This window comes from Rhinolophus sinicus, linkage group LG13, assembly GCF_036562045.2.
Source record: "Rhinolophus sinicus isolate RSC01 linkage group LG13, ASM3656204v1, whole genome shotgun sequence".
Classification (NCBI taxonomy): domain Eukaryota; kingdom Metazoa; phylum Chordata; class Mammalia; order Chiroptera; family Rhinolophidae; genus Rhinolophus; species Rhinolophus sinicus.
In genome coordinates, this window is record NC_133762.1 from 385,621 (window position 1) to 410,708 (window position 25,088).

The window sequence follows — 25,088 nt, forward strand, 5'->3', positions numbered from 1 at the left end:
CCACTTAGGTGGGCGCCATCTTGGTGCCGGTCAGGTGCTGGAGAGCACACAAGTTATTCACCTTCTAGAAGCAGGTCCCAGGGCTTCCTGAGCTGCTGCGGCTGACTGGGTCTGATACACATTTGTGCACTCAGTCCTGTCCCTCGTCCCCAGACACTGCACCCTGCTCAGCTTCCACACAGCCCCGGGCTGGTCCCCTCGGATGAGCTGGAGGTGGTGGAAGCTGCTGAGTCAGCAGGGCCGCCTGGCAGCCAGGACCCTGGCCGGTTTCCCTGGGAACGGGGCTGTGTGGATGGGCAGGTGTATGATGGGGACGCATGACGTGTTTCCTAAACTTTCTTTGGAGCAGCGTTTGTCAACTGTGTGCTCACCGAACCCACCTGGGGACATAGAATGCTGCCTCCCAGGCCCAGGCCCAGGGGTAGGTCTGTGTGGGCTGGGCAGCGACGGTCCCCAGGCAGGTGTAGAGGGCAGCCCACGTGGAGAAGCACTGCTGCCGAGTGCGTGCTCCTTCTCTAAGGAAGAGGTCTGTGGGTAGCAGCTAAAGGGAAGGGGTGAGGGTCAGCTTCGGGCCTCCACACCTGAGAAAGGGAAGTGCATAAGGAACCAGGTGTGCAGGCTTGGTGTGAGCCGCTGGGCGGGGGTGCTTTCTGCTCGGCTTCACCCCTGACTCACACGGGCCTGGTGGCCCTCGTCCGCTCACCTGAGCCTGGGCCTGTCCTCCACTGGAGACCTGCACACGTAACTGTGCTCCCTCCAGAACTGTGCGGGGCGGGGTGGAGGTACATTTCCACACTGACGGTTCAAGTGCGTGGTGGGCTAACTTTCAGAGAAATGTAATTCTGAGTCAACTGTTGCCTGTATCTGTAGCGTTGTCGTTCACCCCTCAGCATTGCTTTCCTTACAGGTGCATGTGTGTGCGTGTGCAACCATGTGTGTGCGTGTGCATGTGTACACACGCGTGTGCTTTCCTTGTGCAAGTGCTTCAGACATTCAGGTTGCACATGGGCCTTTCCATGTGGACAGTGGGCCTTGCATGCCCTCTCTTTGTGGCAGGTTGTGTGAGGTGCTGAATCTTGATCCAAGACAAGTGCTCATTGCAGAAGTGATCTTCACAAACATTGGAGGAGCTGCCACTGCCATTGGGGACCCACCAAATGTCATTATTGTTTCCAACCAGGAGCTGAGGAAGATGGTACGTACCCGCATGCAAGGGTGGCTCCTAGGAAACATGGAGCCCAGCCTCCTGCCCACGGAGCACTGTGCCCCACAGGGACACATCCTCTGTCTGCCCATCATGCTGAGTGCTGTTGGCTCTCTGGGGGGTGGGGTTAGGTGACGGGCCTCCAATGTACTGGTAAGTGGGCTGAGTCATTTCATACTCATTCTGATAAATTTTTCAGGAAACAGATTGATACACTCATTTATGTAGTCAAAGTAGAATATATTAATGGGAACTGAGGTTTCAAGAATAAAATGATCTGTTCCCTTATTTTCCAGCAATGATGGGTGAATTCATGATGAAAAAATGTGAATTCTTTTTTAAAAAAGATTCACAAAATCAAGATGTTTGGGAATTTTTTGAAAGCTCTTATAAATATTAAACTATAATTTCTTTGCACATAAAGTAAAACGAAAGATTTGAAGAAAGTGCAAATGGTATTTTACATATCTAAAGAAGTTAGCACTAGAATTACAAAATTAATTTTCATTTACCATTCTTTGGTCATTACAGTTTTCTCATATCTATCCTTTTAGTATCAGTGAAAACGCTTCCAAATTGGTGCCGTTTGTTATAGATGGTGTGTTTTTGTGTGTGTCCATGAGGGGCATCAATGTGTTTATGTGTGTGTGTGTCCATGTCAGTGTGTTTGTGTGTGCTGTGTTCCGTAAAAATATTTAAGCTTTGGCTGTCGGGTATGATGGCCTTTGTGGGTCCACCATGTTCAGAGATTCGGGGCATAACTTCGATGCTCTGCTAAACTCTAATACCTGTGGTTTGCCTGGGAAACCAGCTGGCAGCTGTGTGAGCTTCCCTGTCCGTCCACGGTCGTGTCACCCTCGGCAAAGCACTGGCGTGTATCCAGGGGCACCTGTCACCCAGGCTAGGCCTCATCACACAGAAGAGAACTATTTTTAGAGACACATATTTTTATTTTTATTCTATAGTGACACATGTATTGTAGACAATAGAAATCACACACCAAAAAAAAAAAAAAAATTGTGTGATCCCAGCACAATTATCCTCTCAGTATTTGGGTGCATACAGTCTCCCAGAATGCTTGTGTGTGGACAGACATGGGTAAACAGACAGTATTACCTCTACTCTGGCCAAGATGAAGTAACAGGGGCTGATTTCCTATCTTACTGATGCTAAGACATCCAAAAAGAAAGTAAACCAAAAACCAAAACAAGAATCCCAAACCAAAATCAGATAATGGTAATCAAGATACTTGACATCAGGCTTAAAAAGGACAGTGGTCCCCAAGAGATGGGAAACAAAGGAGGTGAGGTGAGCTGTGATGGCCCCAGCTCACCCCTGAGAGAGTTCCCAGGATGCAGTGCAGGAGGAAGGCCACGGGGGCTCATCGGACTCCTGAGCTGAGGGCCCAGACTGAGTCTGGAGAGACCACGGCAGTTAGAAAGTGCAGGACAGAGAGGAGAGCTGCACAGGGAGAGCCCCAGAGATCTGTGGGGGAACCACCCAGGCCAGGGGAAGAACAACCCAATAAGATGAGAGGGAAGAGCGCTTGACACACGGGCCAGAAAAAGGGGCGCTCGGAAGGGTGGTCATTGGCTCTCTACTGAATACTGCCCTGGTTCCACCTAATAAATCTGGAAGACCCCAAACAATCAAGCTTTTGCTCGGTAGTTTAACTGCATCCAAGAATGAACCGCATGAATATTGACAGGAATACAAAAACATCCAACAATGCACAGTGAGTTCACAGTGTCTGGCCTCCACTCAGAGGTCACAAGGCCTGCAAGGAAGCGAGAAAACCGGACCCGCAACAGGAGAATGTGACCCACTTGGAACCAGCTAGAATGGATGTGGGAGCTGCGCCTGTGCAGCGAGAGCCCCGCCTGTCACCTTACTTCCTGTTTCCTGTTTCCAGGGCCTGGACTTCGTGGGGTTCACGGCTCACATGTTTGTTGGGATTTGCTTCGTCCTCCTGTTCTCCTTCCCCCTCCTCAGACTCCTTTTCTGGAACAGGAAGCTATACAACAAGGAACCCAGTGAGATTGTTGGTGAGTGTGAGCACACCTCATGCAGACCCAGTGTGTGCTGCCGTGACACTGTTCCGGGGGAAGGTCTGTCACATGCAGACCATTGGGGACATGTTGGTCATGTCCCATCTGCCTCCTGGTACATAGTGTGCTTTCAGGGGGTTCAAATCCATGACCTGTGCCTTTTTTTTTTTTTTTTTTGACCTGTGCCTCTTTAGGTTTTTTTTTTTTTTTTTAAATTAAATTTATTGGGGTGGCAATGGTTATTAAAGTTACATAGGTTTCAGGTGTACAATTCTGTAATACGTCATCTATATATCACATTGTGTGTTCACCACCCACAGTTCTCCTTCCATCACCATATATTTGGCCCCCGTTACCCTCATCTACCCCCCACTCCCCCCTTACCTTCTGGTAACCACTAAACTATTGTGTGTGTCTATGAGTTTTTCTTTAGTTTTTTAAAATTAAATTTATTGGGGTAGCATTGGTTAATTACATTATCTAATTTTCAGGGGTACAGCATTATAATTTGACATCTGTGTACTCTACTACACGCTCACCACCCAAGGTCTAGTCTCTTCTGTCACCATACGTGACCTCTTTACCCACTTTGCCCTCCCCCCCACCCCTCCTCTCTGGTCACCACCATTCTGTTGTTTGTGTCTCTGACTTTGTTTTTATTTGTTTTGTTAGTTCATTTGCTCCTTTTTGTTTTATATTCCACATCTGAGTGAGATCATGTGGTTTTTGTCTTTTTCTGACTTATTTCAGTTAGTGTAATACTCTCAAGATCCATCCATGTTGTCGCGAATGACAAGATTTCATCCTTCTTATGGCTGAGTAGTACTCCTGTGTGTGTGTGTGTGTGTGTGTGTGTGTGTGTGTGTGTGTGTGTGTACATACTACATCTTTATCCATTCATTCTTCAGTGGACACTTAAGTTGTTTCCATGTCTTCATTATTGTAAATAATGCTGCAATGAACATGGGGGTGCATATATTTTTACAGAAAAGTGTTTTCATATTTTTCACATAGGTAGCCAGAAGAGGGATTGCTGGGTAGTTCTATTTTTAATTTTCTGAGGAACCCCCATCCTGTTTTCCATAGTGGCTGCACCAATTTACTTTCCTGCCAACAGTGCATGAGGGCTCCCTTTTCTCCACATCTTCTCCAACACTTATGTCTTGTCTTACTGATAATAGCCATTCTAACATGTATGAAGTGACATCTCATTGTGGTTTTGACTTGCATCTCCCTGGTGACTAGTGACGTTGAGCATCTTTTCATGTGTCTGTTGGCCATCGGTCAATCTTTCTTGGAAAAATGTCTATTTAGGTCCTCTGCCCATTTTTTAATCAGATTTTTGTTGTCGTTGCTGTTGTTGAGTTGTATGTGTTCTTTATATATTTTGGATATTAGCCCCTTATTGGAAGTATCATCTGCAAATATCTTCTCCCATTTGGTTGGTTGCCTCTTTGTTATGTTGATGGTTTCTTTTGCTGTGCAGAAGCTTTTAAGTGTGACGGAGTCCTATTCATTTATTTTTGCTTTTGTTTCCCTTAGAGGGGTTTCACAAAACCCCTCTGAGACCCAGGTCCATAAGCGTAGGGCCTATCTTTTCTTCTCTTATTATGTGGTTTGAGGTTTTCCATTCAAGTCTAATCCATTTGAGTTAATTTTTGTGTGTGGTGTCAGAGTATAGTCTTGTTTCATACTTGTGGCTGTCCAGTTTTCCCAACACCATTTATTGAAGAGGGGATGGCTGGGGCCTGGATAATGCTGAAACTTACAGCAGTGCCAACATAGGCTGTAAATCAGCACAAAACATGCTGTGCAGTCAGGGCGATTGCTCTGGGCCACTGTTGGGAATAGGGGTCTCCAATTTGCAGTTGCTTAGTATAATTACAGATTCCCAGGCCTTGCCTTAGAGATGGGGTTCAGCAGGTCTGCAGGGGCACCTAGGGCATCTGTCAGAGCACACTTGGTCCTGCTGTCCCAGGACCCTGCACCATAGCCATGAAAAGTTACCCTGAAATCTCAAAGCCTTTTCTCATCCTCACTTTGACTTCATGCCATGTGGGCGGGTAGTGCCCTGCTTGTCATCAGTTCTCAGAGCCCTGAGCTGCTGGTCATCGAGGCAAAGAGAACCACGTGTGACACAGGATGCCTCTGCTCACAGCTAGCTGTCCCGACTGTCACCAGGCCATACCATCACAGGGGCCAGGGCAGGTTAGCCTGCCAAGTGGAGGAGAACGTGACTTATTTGGTGAAAAGCACAAATAAACACCAGAGTCAACGCCTTGCTAATATTTTGTATAGAATATATGTATCTATACACATTGAGGATATTGGTGTGTAGTTTCCTTTTTTATGTCTTTTTTTCTTTTTTTTTTCGCTGTCCTCATAGGATAAGTTCAGATGTATATTCTCCTCTTCAGTTTTTTTCAAAGAGATGTTGTAGAATTGCTACTACTTTCCCCTTAAATGTTTACAAGGTCATTTAAAGGCCTGGATTTCCTTCTTTCCTTCCTTTCTTCTGTGTGTGTGTGTGTGTGTGTGTGTGTGTGTGTGTGTGTGTGTCTGTCTGTCTGTCTTTGTGTGTGTATATGGGGGAAGGTTTTTAACTAGAATGATTAAAATTCCTTAATAGATATAGGCCTGGCTATTAAGGTTATCTTTTGCATCTTGAGTGATTACTGGTGGTTTACATGTTTCAAGGAATTTGTCCATTGTATCTCAGTTATGCAAAGAATTATTCTAAAGTTGTTCAGAACATTCTTTCATTATTCTTTTTTAGTGTTTTGTTAAGGTATTTTACTTATTACTACTTTTTATTGTGACACAATTGGTATACAAGATTGCACATATTTCATTATAATTCTGTATTTGCATACACTACATAGTGCCCACCACTGTAAGTCTAGTTATCATCCATCACCATACAGTTGGTCCCCTAATTTAATTTCACAATGGTCAGAGAATAACTTTTGTAAAACTTGAATTCTTTTAAATTTATTGAAACTTGTTTTATGGCTAGAATGTAGTCCAAACTTGTAAACTTTCCATGTGCATTAGAAACGAATATTCTGCTGTTGTTGGGTGATGTTATGTCTATATGGTCAGTAGGTCAAGTTGGCTGATAATATTATTCAAATCTTCTATATTCTTGTTGATTTTCTGTTTACTTGTTTTATCAATCATTGAGAAATTGATATAGAAATCTCTAATTATGATTGTGGATTTGTCTATTTCTCTTTGCAATTCTGTGATTTTTGCTTTATACATTTTAAAATTCTGTTATTGGGTTACATAAACATTTAGGGTTCTTATGTCCTCTTGAAGATATATCATTAGGAAATGACCTTCCCTATCCATAGCCGTATTCTTGCTCTGAAATTTATCTTGTTGTTAATGTAGCAGTTCCCACTTTCTCTTGACTAGTGTTAGTGTGGTGTATCTTTCTATCCTTTTACTTTTAGCATACTTATTCCTTTCTATTTAAAGTGCATTTCTTACAAGTAGCTTATAGTTGGGTCTTACTTTTTTATCCAATCTGATTAATCTCTGCCTTTTAATTGGTGTGTTTATATCATTTATATTTAATGTGATTAGTGATATGGTTGAATTTAAGTGTATTATGTTGTTGCTTTCTCTTTTTTATATTCCTTTCCCCCTCATTTTATGTCTTGTTTTGAATAGAATATTTCAAAATATTCCATTTTATCTCCTCTTTCTGCTGTAACATTTTTGGCTCTAATTCTGTTTTGTGATTTTAGTGATAATTATGCCACAACTTCAAGCGATGTTCTACCACTTACTGTAAAGTATAAGAACCTTACGATAGTATAATTCCATTTCTCAACTCCTGGCCAGGGCATTTTCCCCTGAGACTCCTACCTCAGAGCTTCTCCAGAGTGATGTTTTGTACTTGGCTTTTCCGAAAGCAAGTTCATTCGTTTTTCTCCCTCTCCTGCTCTTTCCTTTTATATAATCTCATGGTGGTTTTTTGGGGGGGAGAGTCAACATTTTTTGTTATTGCTGTTTAGTCTGAAATACAAATCAAAATACATTTTTGTTATATATCGTGTTAACAAGCTTGACATTCTTTTAAATACAAGATGACTTAATGTAGGTACTTTAAAACTTTCTTTGTAAAAACAATACATTTTATATTGGAAAGAAATAGCTCATTAAAAAGATACGTGGTATGTGGGCTATTATATTTCATTATTTTATTTTATTTTACTGTTTACGAATGCCAAACTTGGGAAGCATTCCCTCCAAGTTATTTTGGTCTGCTAAAATCTGTAAGTATTCCTCTTATAACAAAAATAAATTAAATTATAGTGTTGAAAAAACAGAAATATTTGGCTTAGGCCTCTAAGAGCCCTTGAAAACGACTTAGGATATGTTTCAACTGTATGGAGGAACATTCTAGAATCCACCTGAAAATGTTGCTTATTGAGGTGTGAGACTTTCCAGAAGGAAATTATGGATCTGATTCTCTGAAGAGGTATAAACTTGAATTATACCCAAGTTTCTTTCAGTAAGCTACAGAGTGTCAATTTGTATCGAATTAAAACACATCACTCACCTTGTTTGACCCTTTAGAGAAAACCATGTGTGAATCGAGATGGATTTAGTGTAGTGTTCCTGTGTACTGGTGGTTGTGTCTTTTCTGAGTCTGGACATGCTCAGCTTGCGTCTCTCCGCCTCGCTCATTGATGCCACTCAGCGTTTGTAGTAGGTCTGCTACCTAGTGGGTGATCACCACTCGTGCATGGAATAGAGGGGCTGAAAAGGTTGTGCTTTCCTGTCGCTTTGAGAGCTGCAACACAGGCCTGGGTAATTGCCCAGCCTCCCCTCTGCCCTGAGCCACTGTCAATTGCTCAGACCTGCCTGAGAGGGTTCAGCCTTTGACTTTCATCTCGAATTCCTGTGCTTGGTGTGGTGCAGTATGTCGACATAATAGGTGATTGGTGAAAATACTGTGCCTCCTTGTATCCTTTCAGTGGATAGTTTGAGGGATTTATGTGGTGCCTTTAATGGTAAAATAGAGCTTACATGGAAACTTCCATAAAATGTTTTAGTATTTTAGAAGCCAATGAATTGGCCAATCATTTCTCTCTACTCTTCTGTATCATAAGGTGTCTGAATTCACTGATGGGAGAAAATTGGCCTCATCCTGTTAATTTCAGCATTTCCTAAGGTTGTCTGCGTCCCTCTCACCTATGGCCTTTCCTAGACAGGAGCTCAGTGTGGGGCCTGGTCGGGAGCGAGGGCCATCCCATGTCCTGTTCTTACCACATGCCCTACTGTGGAGCCCAGGCGCGGCCCACTGAGAACTACACTGTGTTTCTGAAATTGTTCAAAGGTTGGGCAGTGTCTGCATTTGGCTGAAAGCATGACCTGAACTGCTGGCTGCAGGAATTAACTTCCTGGGATGGGAAGGGTATTGCGTGCTGGCTCTGATATGTCTATTCCAAAATTGATTCTTTGCGCAGAGAGGTGAAATTGCATGACTTGGGATCCATGTGACTTTGAACAGTCAGCTCTGTCCCCTGGTTCCGATGACACAGATGCTTCACAGCCCTGCTGTGTGGTTTGGCCCTTGGTTATCTGCATATCCGCGACTGTGCTTCCGGTCCCTGGAAGGCAGTGGGGTTGTGGGTGTCCGCTGACGTTCTTGTTCCGCAGAGCTGAAGCACGAAATCCACGTGTGGCACCTGACCGCACAGCGCATCAGCCCTGCCAGCAGAGAAGAGACAGCGGTGCGCGGCCTGCTTCTGGGGAAGGTGCTAGAGCTGCAGCAGCTGCTGGCCCACCGGCTGCACACCTTCCACAGGTACCCACAGGGCGACCTCCCCTATCGCCCCTAGTGCCCACATGGGCGATTCCGTCAGGTCACACGAGTGTTCTTCAGAGCACACCATGTCACCACGAACTGCGTGCTACTGTGTTTTCCCCGAAAATAAGCCCCAGTTAAGATCATCAGCCAGACGGATGCATTTAGTACGATATGATGATGCTCCAGAAGATGACATGACTGTATTTGAATAAATGCAGATTGTTGTACATGAAAAAATAAGACGTTCCCTGAAAATATGCCCTAATGCGTCCTTTGGAGCAAAAATTAATATAAAACCCGGTCTTATTTTCGGGAAAATATGGTAATGAGTATGTTTGGGTGTCAGAAGCTGTGCTAAGCCTCTCATGGGCCAGTTTTGGGTCACCTTCCCTTGGCTCTGCGGTATGCTGATAGCAGCCCAGGTTAAGGGTGAGAAGACAGGCCAGTGTCCGCCGACATTTCCTGTGCTCCCTCACATTTCACCAGACATTCCATCATCTCATGTGTTGTTTTTCTTTAGAAACACAGAGCAAGCATCTTTCCCAACCCGTTCACCCAGCTCCCCTGCCACAACTAGGCATGTCCCACCCACCTCACAGCCCCACCAGGCGCCCCTTAGTGGGCATTCTGCCGACCTGCCGGCTAGACGCTCCCCGGAGGACGAGTCTGCCCTTTTCTGTTTCAGACAGATCTCACAAGAAGACAAGAACTGGGAGACCAACATCCAGGAGCTGGAAAGGAAGGTATGTCCTGCGGCTTCTTTTCTCAGGGGTTTCTGACTCGCCTCTGGAAGAGGAGACTGAGGCTCGCTTTGTCCACAAATCGAAAGGTTACACTTTCTGTTCCCTTCCTGTGGTAAATGTGGGTGCCGTGGCTCCCTGAGCCTGAGAGGCGGGTCCGTGGTTTCCATTTTTTGGACAAGAGAAGCCTGAGATGGAGCAGCGTTAGGGACACACATGGGGTGAGGTGGCCTACTCTCTGCCTTCCGGAGCGACAGCTCATTTTGGGTGATTTTGCTCACCTTCCCGCGCCTGTGGACATCCTCAGCCCACATGAGAACACGTAACGCCCTCCCCCGGCCGAGAGAGTGCCTCTCAGAATCTGTGAGGACTCATTCCGGTTTCTGTGAAGTTTTAAATCCATGCCATTTCTTTCCTAGGGAGAGACTGAAGATCTACTCTCTAATTGTGATGAGAGCATTTTGTCCTTGGCCGAAGGGAACTTTGGGGTTGGGGTCCTGGGGGGTAGTGTGTTCTTGGGGCTTTGTGCTGTGGAGGAAGGGTGTGGCTGTGACACTGTCTGGGCCCCAGGCTCGCACAGACCCTGCCTGCCTTGCTAGACTGCGCTCTGGCTGTGGGGTAGGGAAGAGGCCCTGTACCTGTCTGTCCCTGGTGGGCGAGGGCTGGGGAGAGGTGCAGGGCAGAAGCAAGGAGCTTGGCAGTGTCCCGGGTTGCTGCTAAGAGTTCTCACCTGTCTACGTGTGGCTAATTCTAACGCTAGACAGACAGACAGACAGATGTGCCTGTGGGATCCCACCTGAGACATTTCACATGGTGGAGCACGACCCCCACAGCGGCCTGGGGGCAGGACGACCTGGCGCCCATCAGTATGTGTGTGGGGGCCACACTCCCTGCCCAGCCCGTCTGGCCGTGGCCTTGGGAGCACAGACCCTTGGGGTTCCTCGCTCTGCCTCTCTCTGTGGGTCAGGCCCACAGGCTGCTGGTCTGCAACTCTGAGAGCAATGAGTGCTGCTGGGCACAGTGTGTCTTCCGGCTCATCCTTCCCCACCTAGAACATGGTGTCCTCCTGTCATGTAGGGGCGTGCTGAGTGCCCTCCGGGATCCCCAGCGTCCCCATGAGCGCTGCATGAAGGGACCCGGTAAGACTTCAGCATGTTATTATTGCAAGAACGTGTCAACCTCAGCTCCATCGTGAGCAGGGATTTGCACATGGGAGAGAGTGGGAGCAAAAGGCGACGCGCACCAGCACCTGTGGAAATGCATGTATCTTCAAGGCCAGGTCCCTGGGGTCATGTGTCGTCTCCCAGCGGCTCTGCCAGCATCTCACCTGATGCTTGCAGTGGGCTGGGAACAGTGTAGCACTTTCTCTGTCATATTGAAGAGGTATTTAGCCAGGTGTTTATAAAAGGATTGCACTGCACTGTGAATTTATTGTTTATTTTTCATAAGGATTTTGGGTGCTCTACTCTTGAATCTGTACGGTTTTCCTTGTAACACATTTCCTCATTATCTTCTTTCAAGTTCAAGTTGTTCTGTTTTTTGTCACAAAGAGAAATCTGTAGTGATTCAGGTCACACAGGACGACGGCCATGGGGCAGGAATGAGAAGGTTGTTTTCCTCTCTCACAGCACGGGATAGCGGACAGGATCCTGCTCGCCAAATGCCTCACAGTGCTGGGGTTTGTCATCTTCATGTTCTTTCTCAATTCGTTTTTCCCCGGCATTCACCTGGATCTAGGTGAGTCTCACTGCTGGGGTTTTGTTGCTGGGCTTTGCAGCTAACATCACAGTCAGGAAGGAAAGGTTTCAAAGCTTGCTCCCCCACACTGGGCAGGGTCAGCAAGGGCAGGGGTGCAGGAAAAGGGGTGCCTTACTGCACTGCCTCCTGTTTTATTTTCTTGAGGAAGGAGAGGGGAGGGGAGATGAGGGAGAGGAGGGAAGGAGAGGCAAGGGAGGGGAGAAGAGGGAGGGGAAGGGAGGCGAGGGAAGAGAGGGGAGGAGAGGGGAGGGAGGGGAGGTATGTCCAGCGCCTGCAGTCTCAGCCCCTCCAGAATTTAACATCAGAAGGGATATGGAACAGACTAGATACTATCATCTCTGTCAGTAACCACACCTTTAAACTGTTCCTAAAAGAGACAGAAAGTGACATCAGCAGGGCCACAGGGCTGAGTCTGTGTAACCTGACCACCTATGAGATGAGAGGCTGTGAAAGGGCTGCAGAATTACAGGAGATCCGCACAGCACCCTCTCCTTATCCAGTGACACCCCAGTGTCCCTGCCAGCGGAACCCCCTTCTCTCACCTCCTTCCCTTGGTTTCCCATCTCTTGCTTTCACTATTGCATTCTCATTCCCCACTACCACTGCATTCTGCGTTCTCATTCCTCAAACCCGGTGTCGAGGTCGCAGTGTAAGAGTTTACTGTCTATGTTTTCTTCTAGGAGTTTTATGGTTTTAGATCCTACATTTAAATCTTTAATCCATTTTGAGTTTATTCTTGTAGGTGGTGCAAGAATTGGTCCGGTTTCATTGTTTTGCATGTATCTGTCCACCATGTACTGAATAGACTGTCTTTACCCCATTGTATATTCTTGCCTCCTTTGTCATAGACTAAGTGACTGTATAGATGTGGGTTTATTCTGGGCTCTCTATTCTGTTCCATTGATCTATGTGTCTGTTTTTATGCCAGTACCATGCTGGTTTTTGCTGTTTTTTTTTGTTTTGTTTGTTTTGTTTTAAGATTTTATTGGGGAAGGGGAACAGGACTTTATTGGGGAACAGTGTGTACTTCCAGGACTTTATTTTTTTTTCCAAGTTAAGTTGTTGTCCTTTCAATGCTAGTTGTGGATGGTGCCATTCAGCTTCAAGTTGTTGTCCTTTCAGTCTTAGCTGTGGAGGATGCAGCTCAGCTCCAGGTCCAGTTGCTGTTGCTAGTTGCAGGGGGCCCAGCCCACCATCCCTGCGGGAGTCGAACCAGCAACCTTGTGGTTGAGAGGACATGCTCCAACCAACTGAGCCATCTGGGAGCTCAGCGGCAGCTCAAGGTGCCGTGTTCAATGTTAGTTGCGGGGGCAGAGCCCACCATCCCTTGCGGGATTCAGGGAGTCGAACCGGCAACCTTGTGGTTAAGAGCCCACTGGCCCATGTGGGAATCAAACTGGCAGCCTTAGGAGTTAGGAGCACGGAGCTCTAACCACCTGAGCCACCGGCCCGGCCCAGTACCATGCTGTTTTGATTACAACAGCTTTGTAGTATGATTTGATGTCAGGTAGTGTGATACCTCCATCTTTGTTCTTCTTTCTCAGAATTGCTTTGGCTATTTGGGTTTTTTTATGGTTCCATATAAATTTTAGGATTACTGTTCTAGTTCTGTAAAAAACGCCATTGGTATTTTGACAGGGATTGCATCGAATCTATGTATTGTTTTGGGTAGTGTGGTCATTTTAACCATAATTCTTCCTATCCATGGGCATGGTATATATACTTCCATTTATTTCTATCTTGTTCAATTTATTTCTTCAGTGTTTTGTAATTTTCCGAGTACAGGTCTTTTACCTCCTTGGTTAAATTTATTCCTAGGTATTTTACTTTTTGATGCAACTGTAAACGGGATTATTTTCTTAATTTCTCTTTCTGATAGTTTGTTATTGGTATATAAAAATATAACCAATTTCTGAATACTAATTTGTATCCTGCTACTTTACTGAATTCACTTATCAGTTCTGATAGCTCTTTGTGGAATCCTTAAGATTCTCTCCATATAGTATCATGTCATCTGCAAATACTGACAGTTTTTACTTCTTCCTTTCCAATTTGGATGCTTTTATTTCTTTTTCTTGTCTGATTGCTGTGGCTAGAACTTACAGTATTACGTTGAATAAAAATGGTGAAAGTGGACATCCTGTCTTATTTCTGATCTTAAGGAGAATACTTTTAGCTTTTCTCTATTGAATATGATGCTAGCTGTGAGTTTGTCATATACTGAGGGTGCCAAAAAATGTATACACATTTTAAGAAAGGAAAACTATATTAAAATTGTAATACTCAATATATACTGATAGTCACGTTTGACTTCTGCAATTACAAGAGATGCTCAAAGTGGTTACCATCAGCATCCAGACACTTCTGATTATAGTAAACTACTGCTTGAGCAATGTTGACCAAAGTGTCCACTTGTATACATTTTTTTGGTACCCCCAGTATGACCTCTATTATGTTGAGTTTCCCTCTATTCCCACTTTGCTGAGAGTTTTTATCATTAGTGGATGCTGGATTTTGTCGCTTTTTCTGCATCTATTGATATGATCATATGATTTTTATCCTTCATTTTGTTTATGTGGTGTATCATGTTAATCGATTTGAGGATATTGAATCATCCCAGGCATAACTCCCACTTGATCGTGGTGTATGATATTTTTAATGTATTGCTGAATTCTGTTTGCTAATATTTTGTTGAGGATTTCTGCATCTATGTTCATCAGGGACATCAAACTATAATTTTCTTTTTTTTGTAATGTCTGTGTCTGGTCTTGGAATCAGGGTAGTGGTGGCTTCGTAAAATGAACTTGGGAGGCCTCCCTCCTCTTGAATTTTTGGGAATAGTTTGAGAAGTCCAGGTGTTTATTCTCCTTTGAATGTTTGGTAAAATTCACCTGTGAAGCCATCTGGTCCAGGATTTTTATTTGTTGGATTTTTAAAATTTTTTTATTACTGATTTGATTTCATTAGTAGTGATCAGTCAGTTCAGATTTTCTGTTTCTTCTTGATTAAGTCTTGGAAGACTGTATGTGTCTAGGAATTAATACAATTCTTTTAGATTGTCCAATTTGTTGGCATATAATTGTTCATAGTATTTTCATACAATACTTTGTATTTCTGTGGTGTCACTTGTTACTTCTCTTTCATTTCTCATTTTATTTGGGTCCTCTTTCTTTTTTTCTTGATGAGTTTGGTTAAAGGTTTATCAATTTTATTTATCTTTATAAAGAACCAGCTCTTGGTTTTGTTGATCTTTTGTATTGTGTGTTGTTGTTGTTTTAGACTCTGTTTCATTTATTTCTGCTCTGATCTTTATTATAGCCTTCCTTCTACTTACGTTGGGCTTTGTTTGCTGTTCTTTTTCTAGTTCCTTTAGGTGTAAGGTTAGATTGTTTATTTGAGATTTTTCTTGTTTCTTGAGGTAGGTCTATATTGCTATGAATTTCCCTCTTAGAACTGCTTTCACTGTGTCCTATTTGGGTCATTGTGTTTTCATTTTGATTTCTTCCTTGATCTCATTATTAACCCATTCATTGTTTAGTAGCATGTTATTTAGGCTCTATGTGTTTGTGTGTTTTTCAGTTTTTTCTTGTAGTTGATTTCAAGTTTCTTACTGTTGTGGTCAGAGAAGACATGACAAAATTTTAGTCTTCTTAAATTTATTGAAACTTCTTTTGTAGCCTAACATGTGGTCTGTCTTGAAAAATGTTTCTTGTGCACTTGAAATGAATATATATTCTGCTTTGGGGTGAAATGCTCTTAAAATATCAATTAAATCCATTTGGTCTAATGTATCATTTAAAGCTGCTGTTTCCTTGTTGATTTTCTGTCTGCAAGATCTGTCCATTGGTGTCAGTGGGGTGTTGAAGTTCGTTATCTTGCTTGTAGTATTGGTGTCATGTGGGTATACACTAACTAAAATATAAATTGTACATTTTAAATATGTTCAGTTTGTAGAATGAGTTATCCTTAATAAAGAAAAAAGCGATCAGAAGATGAAAAATTAATTAGTGTGTTAACAATTGAACTATATCTGTATGTCCATTTATGTTTTCCAGGGTGGATTGCTATTCTGGGTGCCATCTGGTTGCTAATTTTAGCTGATATCCATGATTTCGAGATAATTCTACACCGAGTAGAATGGGCAACACTTCTGTTCTTTGCAGCACTCTTTATTCTGATGGAGGTAAGACTTTAGAACTTTTGCAATGTGATCTTTTACCTAGATTTTATATTTCATATTTTATTTAGTGAATGAAGAAAGTGTCTTTCCACATATTCACTGAGTGGAAAATGATAGAGGTTGTATTTAGGCTCTAAGTTAAACCAGCTTTAATCTTAGCCACCTAAATATTTCTGATAAAATTGTTTAGTTGGTTGCCGTTGTTTTTTTCTTGAATTATCTTTGGGGTTTTTAAACTTGTTCGAAATTCATTTGCTGTAAAATACAGTTTGCTCTAAGTTGGGTTTGGAGCAAAATGACTTCTTACAGCAAGTTTACAGGATAACATTACTTGACCCTTTTCATTTTGTGTAATATTTAACTAAATATTCTATGTTTTCGTGGAAAAGTCTACCTTAGAGAAACAAGTGAATAATATGTATTGTTTTAGTTATAGTCTTACAGAATTATTCACAGTACTTTTCAATCTTGAGACTTGATTTATGAACTTGTGTTCTCAAATACCAAGCTTTACTGATGTAGAAAAGTCCTACTCCCCACAAGATCCCCTCAAGCGCACTTAAATGTGTCACATTAATCGCCTTAACTTGCTGATGACAGACCATTCGTTTTTAATTCCTCTCTGGGTTAAAACCTTAGCACTATTTTTTTCTAATTGTTTTTAAGACAGGTCTTTGAAACCTATGATTTGACTCATAATGGATTGTGTAGTTGTAACCAAGTGACTCATGTGGGCCTTTGCAATCTTTCAGGGAATAGTGAATTATACGATGTGTCCTCTGTTCCCTACTCACAAATGTCACCTCTCCTCTTCCAAGTGTTCTTTCCCCACTGAACCTGTAGAATATGAAGGGGAATGTTCTGGTTACTGTTTTTATGACTGGCCTTTGAAAGTCTCTGCCCCAGTTAATGTTTACTCCAGCTATAAACTGCTGTCTCATCTGGATTTTTTCCTCAATTATATGTCATATTTTCCTCAATTTTATACTTCACTTTGGGTTGATGGGGTGGAGGGGTAAACACTGGAATTTTTAAAACAACTTTACTGAGATATAATTTACATATCCTAAAATTCACCCATCTTAAGTTTATGATTTGATGATTTCTAGTAAATTTAGAACCTTTCCATCATCCCCCAAACATGCCATTTACAGTCAATTCTAGCTCCAACTCCACCTGTAGGCATCACTGGTCTCCTTTCTGTTGACTGATTTACCTCTCTTGTACTTTCCATCTAAAAGGAATCATATCGTGTAGTGTTTTCTATCTGGTTTTAAAAATTAGAATCCTGATGTTGAAGTCTCTGTGTTCTAGTGTTTGTCTTTAGCTCATGTGGTTTACTGCTGAAGAGAATTCTGTGATATGGATGCTCTATATTTTATTTACACATTTATCAATACTGCTTCCAATTTGGGGTATTATGAATATTGCTATTGCAAATGTTTGTGTACATTTGAGTATGCGTCTTTGTGTGAATATACGAGTGTGTATGTTTTCATTTCTTTTGGGTAGATGCTAGGTTTATCATAAGGTTAGCTTCTTAAGAAATGACCAAAATGTTTCCCACAGTAGCTGTACCATGTTACGTGCCCCCCAGCGATAGGATAGGATTCCAGTTTCTCTGTGTTCTCACTGTTACCTCCTTCTTGATTATAGACATTCTGGTAGGTAGTGAGAAGTGGTACCTCATTGTGACGCTCAGAGTCTTTTCAGTGACTAGCCATTTCTATATCTCTTTTGGTGAATTTCTGTTAAGATGTTTTCACCATTTTTCATTTATGTTGTTTGCCTTTTTATTGAGTTCTAAGAGTTCTTTATATATCCTGGATACAAATCCTTCATCAGTTTTATGATTTGCAAATATTTTCTTTCAGTCTTTGGCTTTCTTTTCATTTTCGTAGTGGTGTGTTTTGAAGGGTAATTAAAAACATTTTGGTACAAGTTTTGCATTTCTTATGTTACATTTCTGTGTGTTATATTCTTTTGGATGGTATTTTGAACCTAATTGTTTCCTTAATTTTATACTCTAAATGTACATTTCTATTGTATAGAATGCCATTAATCTTTTATATCGGTCACCTTGCTGAACCCATTTATTAGCCTAGCAGCTCTTGGATTCCTTAGAATTTTCTTTCATGCAATCTGCAGATAAAGACATTTTAGTTTCTTCCTTTTCTGATCTGGATGTCTTTAACCAGCTCACACTCTCTGTCCCCCAACCACCTTCCTGTTTTTTTTTCCTGTTTCTTTTTTTTCTTGTCTTGTTGACTAGAAGCTCCAGTTCAGTGCTGAAAAGCACTGACATCCACACCTTGTTCCTGATCTTAGGGGAAAAACATTCAGTTTTTAACCTTTACACATACTGTTAGCGGGAGGCCCTTTATCAGCTGATAAGGTTCCAATATATGCCTAGTTTGTTGTGAATTTTTTTTTTATCAGAAAGCGTATTGGATTTTGTCAAGTGCGTCGTCTGTATCTATTTGTCCTTTTCTGTGTTCTGTTTCTGAGTTTCTGCTGGATGTTTGTGTTTTTAGAAGCGTGCTCTAGCATATTTATTCTGTTTGAAATGTGGGCATGCAGTTTTATTCTGCTTCATGGGTTTTTGGAGGGGAATTTTCCTCAGTTGATGTGTGAAATTTCAGTTCCCGATGTTTTCTTGCTGTATCTGTATGCGTGACTTCACTTTCTTCTTGTAAATTTTATGGTATTGGGTTTGCTTGTTTTTAAAAACAATTTCTATGTAATGGCGCCCTCTTCTGTCAGCAGAACGACTTTGCGTGCTTTTGACTTGCAGGCCCCCACTCGGCCTCCTTTCCTGCTTTTCACAGTAACCACTCAGTTGTCCAAAGCAGCTTCTCCCTTCCTGAGTTCTCTGCCCCCAGGCCCCTCCCCATCCCCCACCGCTGGGCGTCCGGCAGAGCCACACCAGGGTCCTGCGCCTTGTGGAGCCCGGCTGGGACCCGCCCACGGTCGCCCCCCATGGCCCTGCACCGTGCCCTGGGCCTTCCCGGAAGCCCCCTCTCTGCCTCCTGGGGGAGGGGCGCTAGCGCGCTGGCTTGGGTGCGATGTTCGCTTCTTATTTACAGTCATCTTGCCCTTTTGGTGTTCTCTGTCTTCAGGTTGTGGGGAAGGCATGGCTGTGCAGAGTTTATCTTCCCCTTCTTGTTTCTCTTACCTTTTGGGGAGGAAATGTTGGAAGTCAGGCAATTCGATCCATCACTGCCCTTGACCTGGGCTACTGGCGTTGCCTACTTCTAAAAGGAAACCACTGCCAGACAGTGAACAGGTTGAGCAGGGCGGCCGCAGGCCAGGCACGCAGGGTCCCAGCAGTGTGGCCCTGTGCGACCCTCGGAACTCCACAGTGCAGAGAGGGTGGTGACTGCGCTTTGATATTCCGGGGGTGGGGTCTAGAGCAGACTCGCTACTCCCTCGTCCTGCGTCCTGAGCTCCGGCGACCAGGAGACACTTTCCTGCTTCCTGCTGCGTCCCTCCCTTCCCCTGGTCGCTGCCCGCGGGGACAGCGGCCACCTCCCTTGTGACCTGCGGGAGCACAGCCTCAGCACCTGGCCCGCCCGCGCTCCCACACCGAGGCCGCAGCACAGCCCTCGGAAGTCGCCCTACTGCTGAGTCGGCCGTGAATCCCGGACTCAGCATCCTGCCTCTGAAGCGTCTCCTGGGAAGGTCCCCAGACTTTACGTCGTTCGGGGTGAGGGCTCCCTCCTGCCTGTTCCCGGGAGACTGTGCCAGCCTACAGGGCAGGGCCTCTGCCACCCCGGCCTGGGCCCCCACTGGGTCCTGGGCTTCCTCAGCTTAGGGCCCGTGGGTAGTGAAGCCCTGAGCCTGCTCGATGCCCACCCGCCAGCGGTGTCATGGCTGTCACTCCAGACTCCAGGAGGAACGGTGTCAGAGCTGAAGGAAGTGACAACCTGAGCTGTGACTTTGATCCCCACCTGACGAATAAAGGGAAAGGCGAGAGTTTAAGCATATCCAAAGGCATCGTGTTAAAAGCAACATTTTCGTGCCAGGTGCCCGGCAAAGTACATCCATCGTTTTAAAGATCCTGTCAGAGGCTGAGACCAATGTCTTGAATCGGGAGAGTTTCTGTGCTGCATGTTATTCTAAGGGAAAATAAAAAAGGGTTTCCTGATACTGTCAAGTGAAACATCAACTTAAAATTTCTCTAGAATGAAAAGACACCTTGTTATATGGGAGAAATGCTCCCCAAATATTGAAGATTCATTCCTGAGCATGAGAGTGGGCCAGAGTAATGCAAGTGCCAGTAGTTCTCCAGTTTTCAGTCAGGCTCTGGGGCTTCCAGTCTCCTGGACCCTCCCAAGGGAGCGGAAGATGCTCTGTGGCTGGTGGGTGGGGACAGGAGGGCATGTGCCAGAGCCCTGGGGAAGCAGGTTTCCAGGGCTTGCCTTTCAGGAATAGAAGGTGTGTCTAGTGAGCAGCTGGAGTTCGACATCACCTCAGTCCTCGCTTCAGTCTCCCCGCACACCTTCTGAGCCAGGACTCTTTCTCATGAGGCCCTGAGTGCGGGTTGGGGGGAGTCCGTGAGTCCTGGAGTCTTCAGTCAACAAGTGAAAGAGGGTGACTCACAGTGCCAGGACCGGAAGGGGACCGTGGGCTTTGCGAAGGTCGCTCCATCGTGACAGCTGTGCGTCCTCAGTACCAGCAGGAAGGACAGACTGGCTGACTGACAGATTGGGGTTCAGGGAGAAGCTTACTAGGTGGGTCATATGCAGGGCAGTGTGTGCTGGTTGGGAGGCCGTGTTCGGCGTGTGTGCTGTGCCACATCCCCCAGCGTGAATCCCTTCGCTCATAGCAGCCCCCTTGGCAGACGGAGGCTCAGAGAGCACTAGTGACACACAGGCTCTCTCAGGGCTTTCTTCCCCTTTGTCCTCCTTCCTTGCTGTCTGATGTTGAGAGGCCACCAAGGGGGTCCCTGTCACATGTTCTCGCAGCCGGGGGCAGTATGTCCAGAATGTTCTCCGAGAGTCCCCCAGGTCCATGTAGGTGATGCCAGCTCTGCAGACCACCGCTGGGTGAGCAGGTGCCCTGCAGGTGCCTGTGTGTGCTCTGGGGCCGGATTGGCCCCTCGGTGTTCCGTCCTCACGGGACGAGGAGCAGGCCCTGTGCAGGCGTCTATGTGGGGAGCGGGCCGCCTGGCAACCTGCACACCCCATTCAGCCAGGGCTTTTGGACACATCGTGTCCCCACATCGTGGCCTGTCCAGGGGAGGAAGCTTGCTTTCTCCTCTGCCAGCGATGGTGGTTGTCCCCCCTCCAGGGCAGCTGCAGAGCTCAGGGCATCCCTGGGACAGTCCCCATCTAGGCTGAGTTTTGGTTATAACGGGACCCTCTTCCTGTGGGGTCTCAGAGCACTCCCGGAGCTATGCGCTGTGGTGGGGTGCCCCTCCCGGAACCCTGCGGCTGCCCCAGCGATGCCTTAGCAGGAAGGCAGGCCTTGCCCCCCAGCAGCTAGTTCTCAGCAGGGAGAAGAATGCCTCCTGCACCTGTGTTGGCGAGGGAGCCATAGTCCCCTGGGATTGTCAGAGGCACCGTCTCTCCCAGGGCCTCCTCTTGTCGTGTTGGGGGCTGGGAGGTGCTGGTTGGGGGGGGGGGACGAAGATGTCATGCTGCAGAGGTCCTGCACCAGTTCACTTTCCTCTTACTCGATTTGTTTCCAGGCTTCCTAGCTGTGCTTAGCAGAGATGAGCAGGAGAAGGGTCTGTGCTGTTTTGTCTGACCTAGAAGTCTCCTGAAATGGCCCATTCACTTATTTTTAATGTGTCATGTTGTTGTTAGTTGGTTTCTAGGAAAGAACATGTATTTGGATCTAATTTTAAACTATATGCTGTTGTGTATTTTTGATTTTTGATATACCAGTATATTTGATGTACTGTTGTGTTTCCTTGATATTTCTTCTTCCCCTCTATTGAGGTACTACGTTGTTAAATTTTCTTTGCAACTATTTTCACAGTGTTTTGAGGTTATAGATCATATTTGTATTCTCTTTGTTATTAGCTTAAATATTTTAAGAAACACATTTAAACCCATATTTATAACCGTAAGAAGAAAACAAGAGTCGCTGGCTGTCTTAGGGCTCTGGGACAGTCATGGATTTCATGGCCTCCCAGCCAGTGTGAGAATCTTGAATGAGGCGGTGCTTCCACTGTGCTTCGTGCATTGGGAAGCTGGTCCTCCAGGGCCTCTGGGCTCTTTTGGGGAAACTGAACAGAAGCTGTCCCTCTGTTGCTGCGACACCATGCATTTCCCTGCAGGCTTTGGCAGGAACAGCCGTGTTTGGTGTCCTGACAGCAGCGTGCTGTCATCGCACTGCAATGAAGTGAGTAGATGCGGCTCAGAGGCTGAAGCGACCTGCTGCTCCCCCCCCCCCCCCCACTGGTGTCACTCCCGCCACGGACTCCTTGCTCACTGAGCCCAGCCCCGGTGGCCCCTCGCTGCGTGAGTGTGCGTTTGCACTTGTCACTGCCACCTGGTGGCTGCTGCTGCCCTGCCAGGCACTCTCAAGTCTGCATCCTCGGGGCTCCTGGGCCTGAGGAAAGGGCCTCCTATCACTTGTTTGCTCCTTCCCTGCTTTCCTTCTCTTGCAACAGGTTATCACCTAAATATGCTTTGTGTGTGAGCATGTGCATGTGTGTGTTGCGTGTATATGTAAATTTGCCGGTCTTGTGTCACCAGAATAGAAAGCCCCAGGAGTCAGTGAATATGTCCTTGCTGGTGCCTGCTGTGTCCCCAGCCTCACAATGCCTGGCACCCAGGGGTCGTATGCGTCAAACAATACAGGGACTGAGCCATGTAGAATGTTGGTTTACGAGGATCTCATATTTACAAAATACTGATGCTTCGAAATCAAACCGTGTGTCATTCATAATAATTGTCACAGGCGCTGTGGAGAGTGGTTCATCTAAGAAGGCTGCTCGTAAGAATATTTTTGTCAGAATCTTGAACTGAGAAAAAAGAGAAAAAATAATTTTGCTATTTCTTGGCAAACTTAGAAAGCTTTGGTGATTTCTTGGCTTCTGAACAATGAGTTCTCCATGTGGGCGCGTCCGTGCTTTGTATTCATTCCCTTCTTTGGGTGTCCAGGAGATTTGGAGAGGCCTCTGTGCGTCTGGATTTATTTGTGTCTCTGCCAGTGGGATATCTTTAGCTATGCCAAGACTGTCACTGAAAATAATAACAGCGCTAATAATAGGTAGGATAAAGGCTCTAATTTTAGGTTGCATGTAATAATTTCACGTGAATAGTGAATAACTCAACCAAATTCCAAACCAGGCTTCACTGCAGCCTTGTAAATTGTCCTTGGCAATCCTTCACTTTCTTGTGTGAATTATTTTTGGGTATAAGTTCCCTTTATTCATAAGCCCTAGGGCTTATAATATAAAAGTCATATATCTCTTCTATTCTCAGCTGTCTTGAGAAATGTTAAGATTAACTGAGAAATAACATAATGTGAATGAAAGAATGTTCATTTACTGGGAAAATTAACTTAAAGTGTGCTGGTAGAGAGCAACGTCATCTACACGCCGCCCTGGGAGGGAAGGGGGTCAGAGAGTGGCCACCAGTAGTTCTGTTTACAAGCTCAAATGCACCAATGGCTTATTCTTCTTGCCTTAAAACAAGAAAACTAACCAAATGAAAACACAAGAAAATACAGTGCTATCACTATGAAAAACACTCAACAAAAATCAACAATTATTTTATTCCTTTAATGTGGTGTTTTTCAGTAATTATTCAAGTCACTTCTAATGTTTCTCCTTCATGGCATATAACCATAGATAGGATTCATTTTTACCCCATAGATGCATTTAAGTGGATTTCTGATTCCAGTGTGGAGGAGCACCATAAGAAGAAGGTTATTTGTAGAAAGAGAGATTGGTCCCTGATTGGCTCCCAGGCACGTGAACATGAGGGTCATTTAAATGTTGCTTCTTCTCATAGCTGAGTGTGTAAGGAACAGCTGCCTCACAAACAGGATTGCCTCACGTCATTCGGGGAGGAAGGGACACACAATCACTTTTATTTTTCAATGTTTGTAGCAAAAAAGATTCATAACAGTTGTGATAGTCCTTTTCAGACCCAGCTCTGACAGTCTGCAGAAATGATGGTGTCATTCAAGTTCAACTAAAATAATAATAATTATCATGTATTCCAGATGTTTGTGAAAATAGCTGGATGCATCAGCTGCTAAACACGTAAGAACTTGCAATATATTTCAGAGGCTTTAAACATCAGAATTTTTTTCACTCGGGTCAGTTTTGTTGGGGACAATTTGAAAATAAGCTAGGATGTCATGAAAAGGACAACTCCGCAGGGAAGAGTAGAGCAGAGGGCATCTGGTAAAAGGACCCAAAGGGCACCTTGACTTTGTACTTGACTTCTTGAGAACCGACGTACTTGGGCCTGCCCTCGGTACAGTTGATGGGCATGGAGACTTTTCCGGGTTTTCTGCCCAGTTCTGATAGGAGTCAGGCCGACCCATTCCTTCCCTCGTTATCCAGAATTGCTGTGTGACTGGTGCTGACCTCTCTTACCTGTAGAGGGCTTCAGGGGGACACAGGTCCTACCTGTGCCCCTGCCCAGGTCCCTGTGCTGATGATGCACAGGTCAACTGGGGAGGCTTGGGCACAGGAGAAGTAACACATTTAATCTATTTTTAAATATAGAATTGCGTTGAAGAGGACCATTTTAATAGAGTTTCATAATAAGAAAGAATGTTGAGTTTCATTCCTCCCTCTGATTACAACTAAAACACTGGACAAAATACACAAATAAACTATCCATGAACACTGGAAAATAAGCAAAAGCAGGTGGATTGTGGAGAAGGGTCAGCACCTGGAGAAGTGACCCTCTTTAGAGGTAGTTTTCCTGCTTTTCTTTCTCCTGGATGTCCCTTCAGGGCAGGCTTCTGTCAGAGGGTGGCTTGGTGGTATAGATGACTAATATCCCATAGCATCCCTCTCTCTCCATCCAGAGAACCAAGAAAAGTAGCCCCTGTGGACTGGAGTATGGGGGGACCTCAGGAAAGAGCCAGAGGAACCGTCCACCCCATTTCTCTCTGCATGAGCTGGCATAAGTCCCAACTTAGTTTCTGAACAACTCATGTGGGGCAGATCCAGACCAGCTAGCAAAGGCCTGGAGAGGTCGAACCATCCATACATGCCTTTGCCTAACTCCTGAATGAGGGGTATGCTGGATGGCACACATCAACATGGTAGGGCTCAAGGCTCAAATGAATAAGTCTGTGACAACTGCACTGCGTGTGTGAGATAGACCCAGACTGTCAGAGTGAGATCTGTGAC

The 25,088-nt window shown here is 44.9% G+C and overlaps 1 protein-coding gene across 6 annotated transcripts in view; it reads left to right on the forward strand.

Annotated features, from left to right (window-relative positions):
- The window catches only part of OCA2 (OCA2 melanosomal transmembrane protein), an 82,187-nt gene that overhangs the window by 39,046 nt on the left and 18,053 nt on the right, over nucleotides 1–25,088 (forward strand). For all 6 annotated transcript variants that reach the window (XR_012491200.1, XR_002139338.2, XM_074317610.1 and 3 more), the window contains exons 14-19: nucleotides 1,057–1,195; nucleotides 3,117–3,249; nucleotides 8,929–9,076; nucleotides 9,765–9,822; nucleotides 11,448–11,556; nucleotides 15,633–15,760. Coding sequence is in view for 4 of the 6 variants with exons in the window: in XM_074317610.1 (XP_074173711.1) it covers nucleotides 1,057–1,195; nucleotides 3,117–3,249; nucleotides 8,929–9,076; nucleotides 9,765–9,822; nucleotides 11,448–11,556; nucleotides 15,633–15,760 (715 nt within the window). In the remaining 2 variants the exon portion in view is untranslated. The remainder of the gene's footprint in view (nucleotides 1–1,056; nucleotides 1,196–3,116; nucleotides 3,250–8,928; nucleotides 9,077–9,764; nucleotides 9,823–11,447; nucleotides 11,557–15,632; nucleotides 15,761–25,088) is intronic.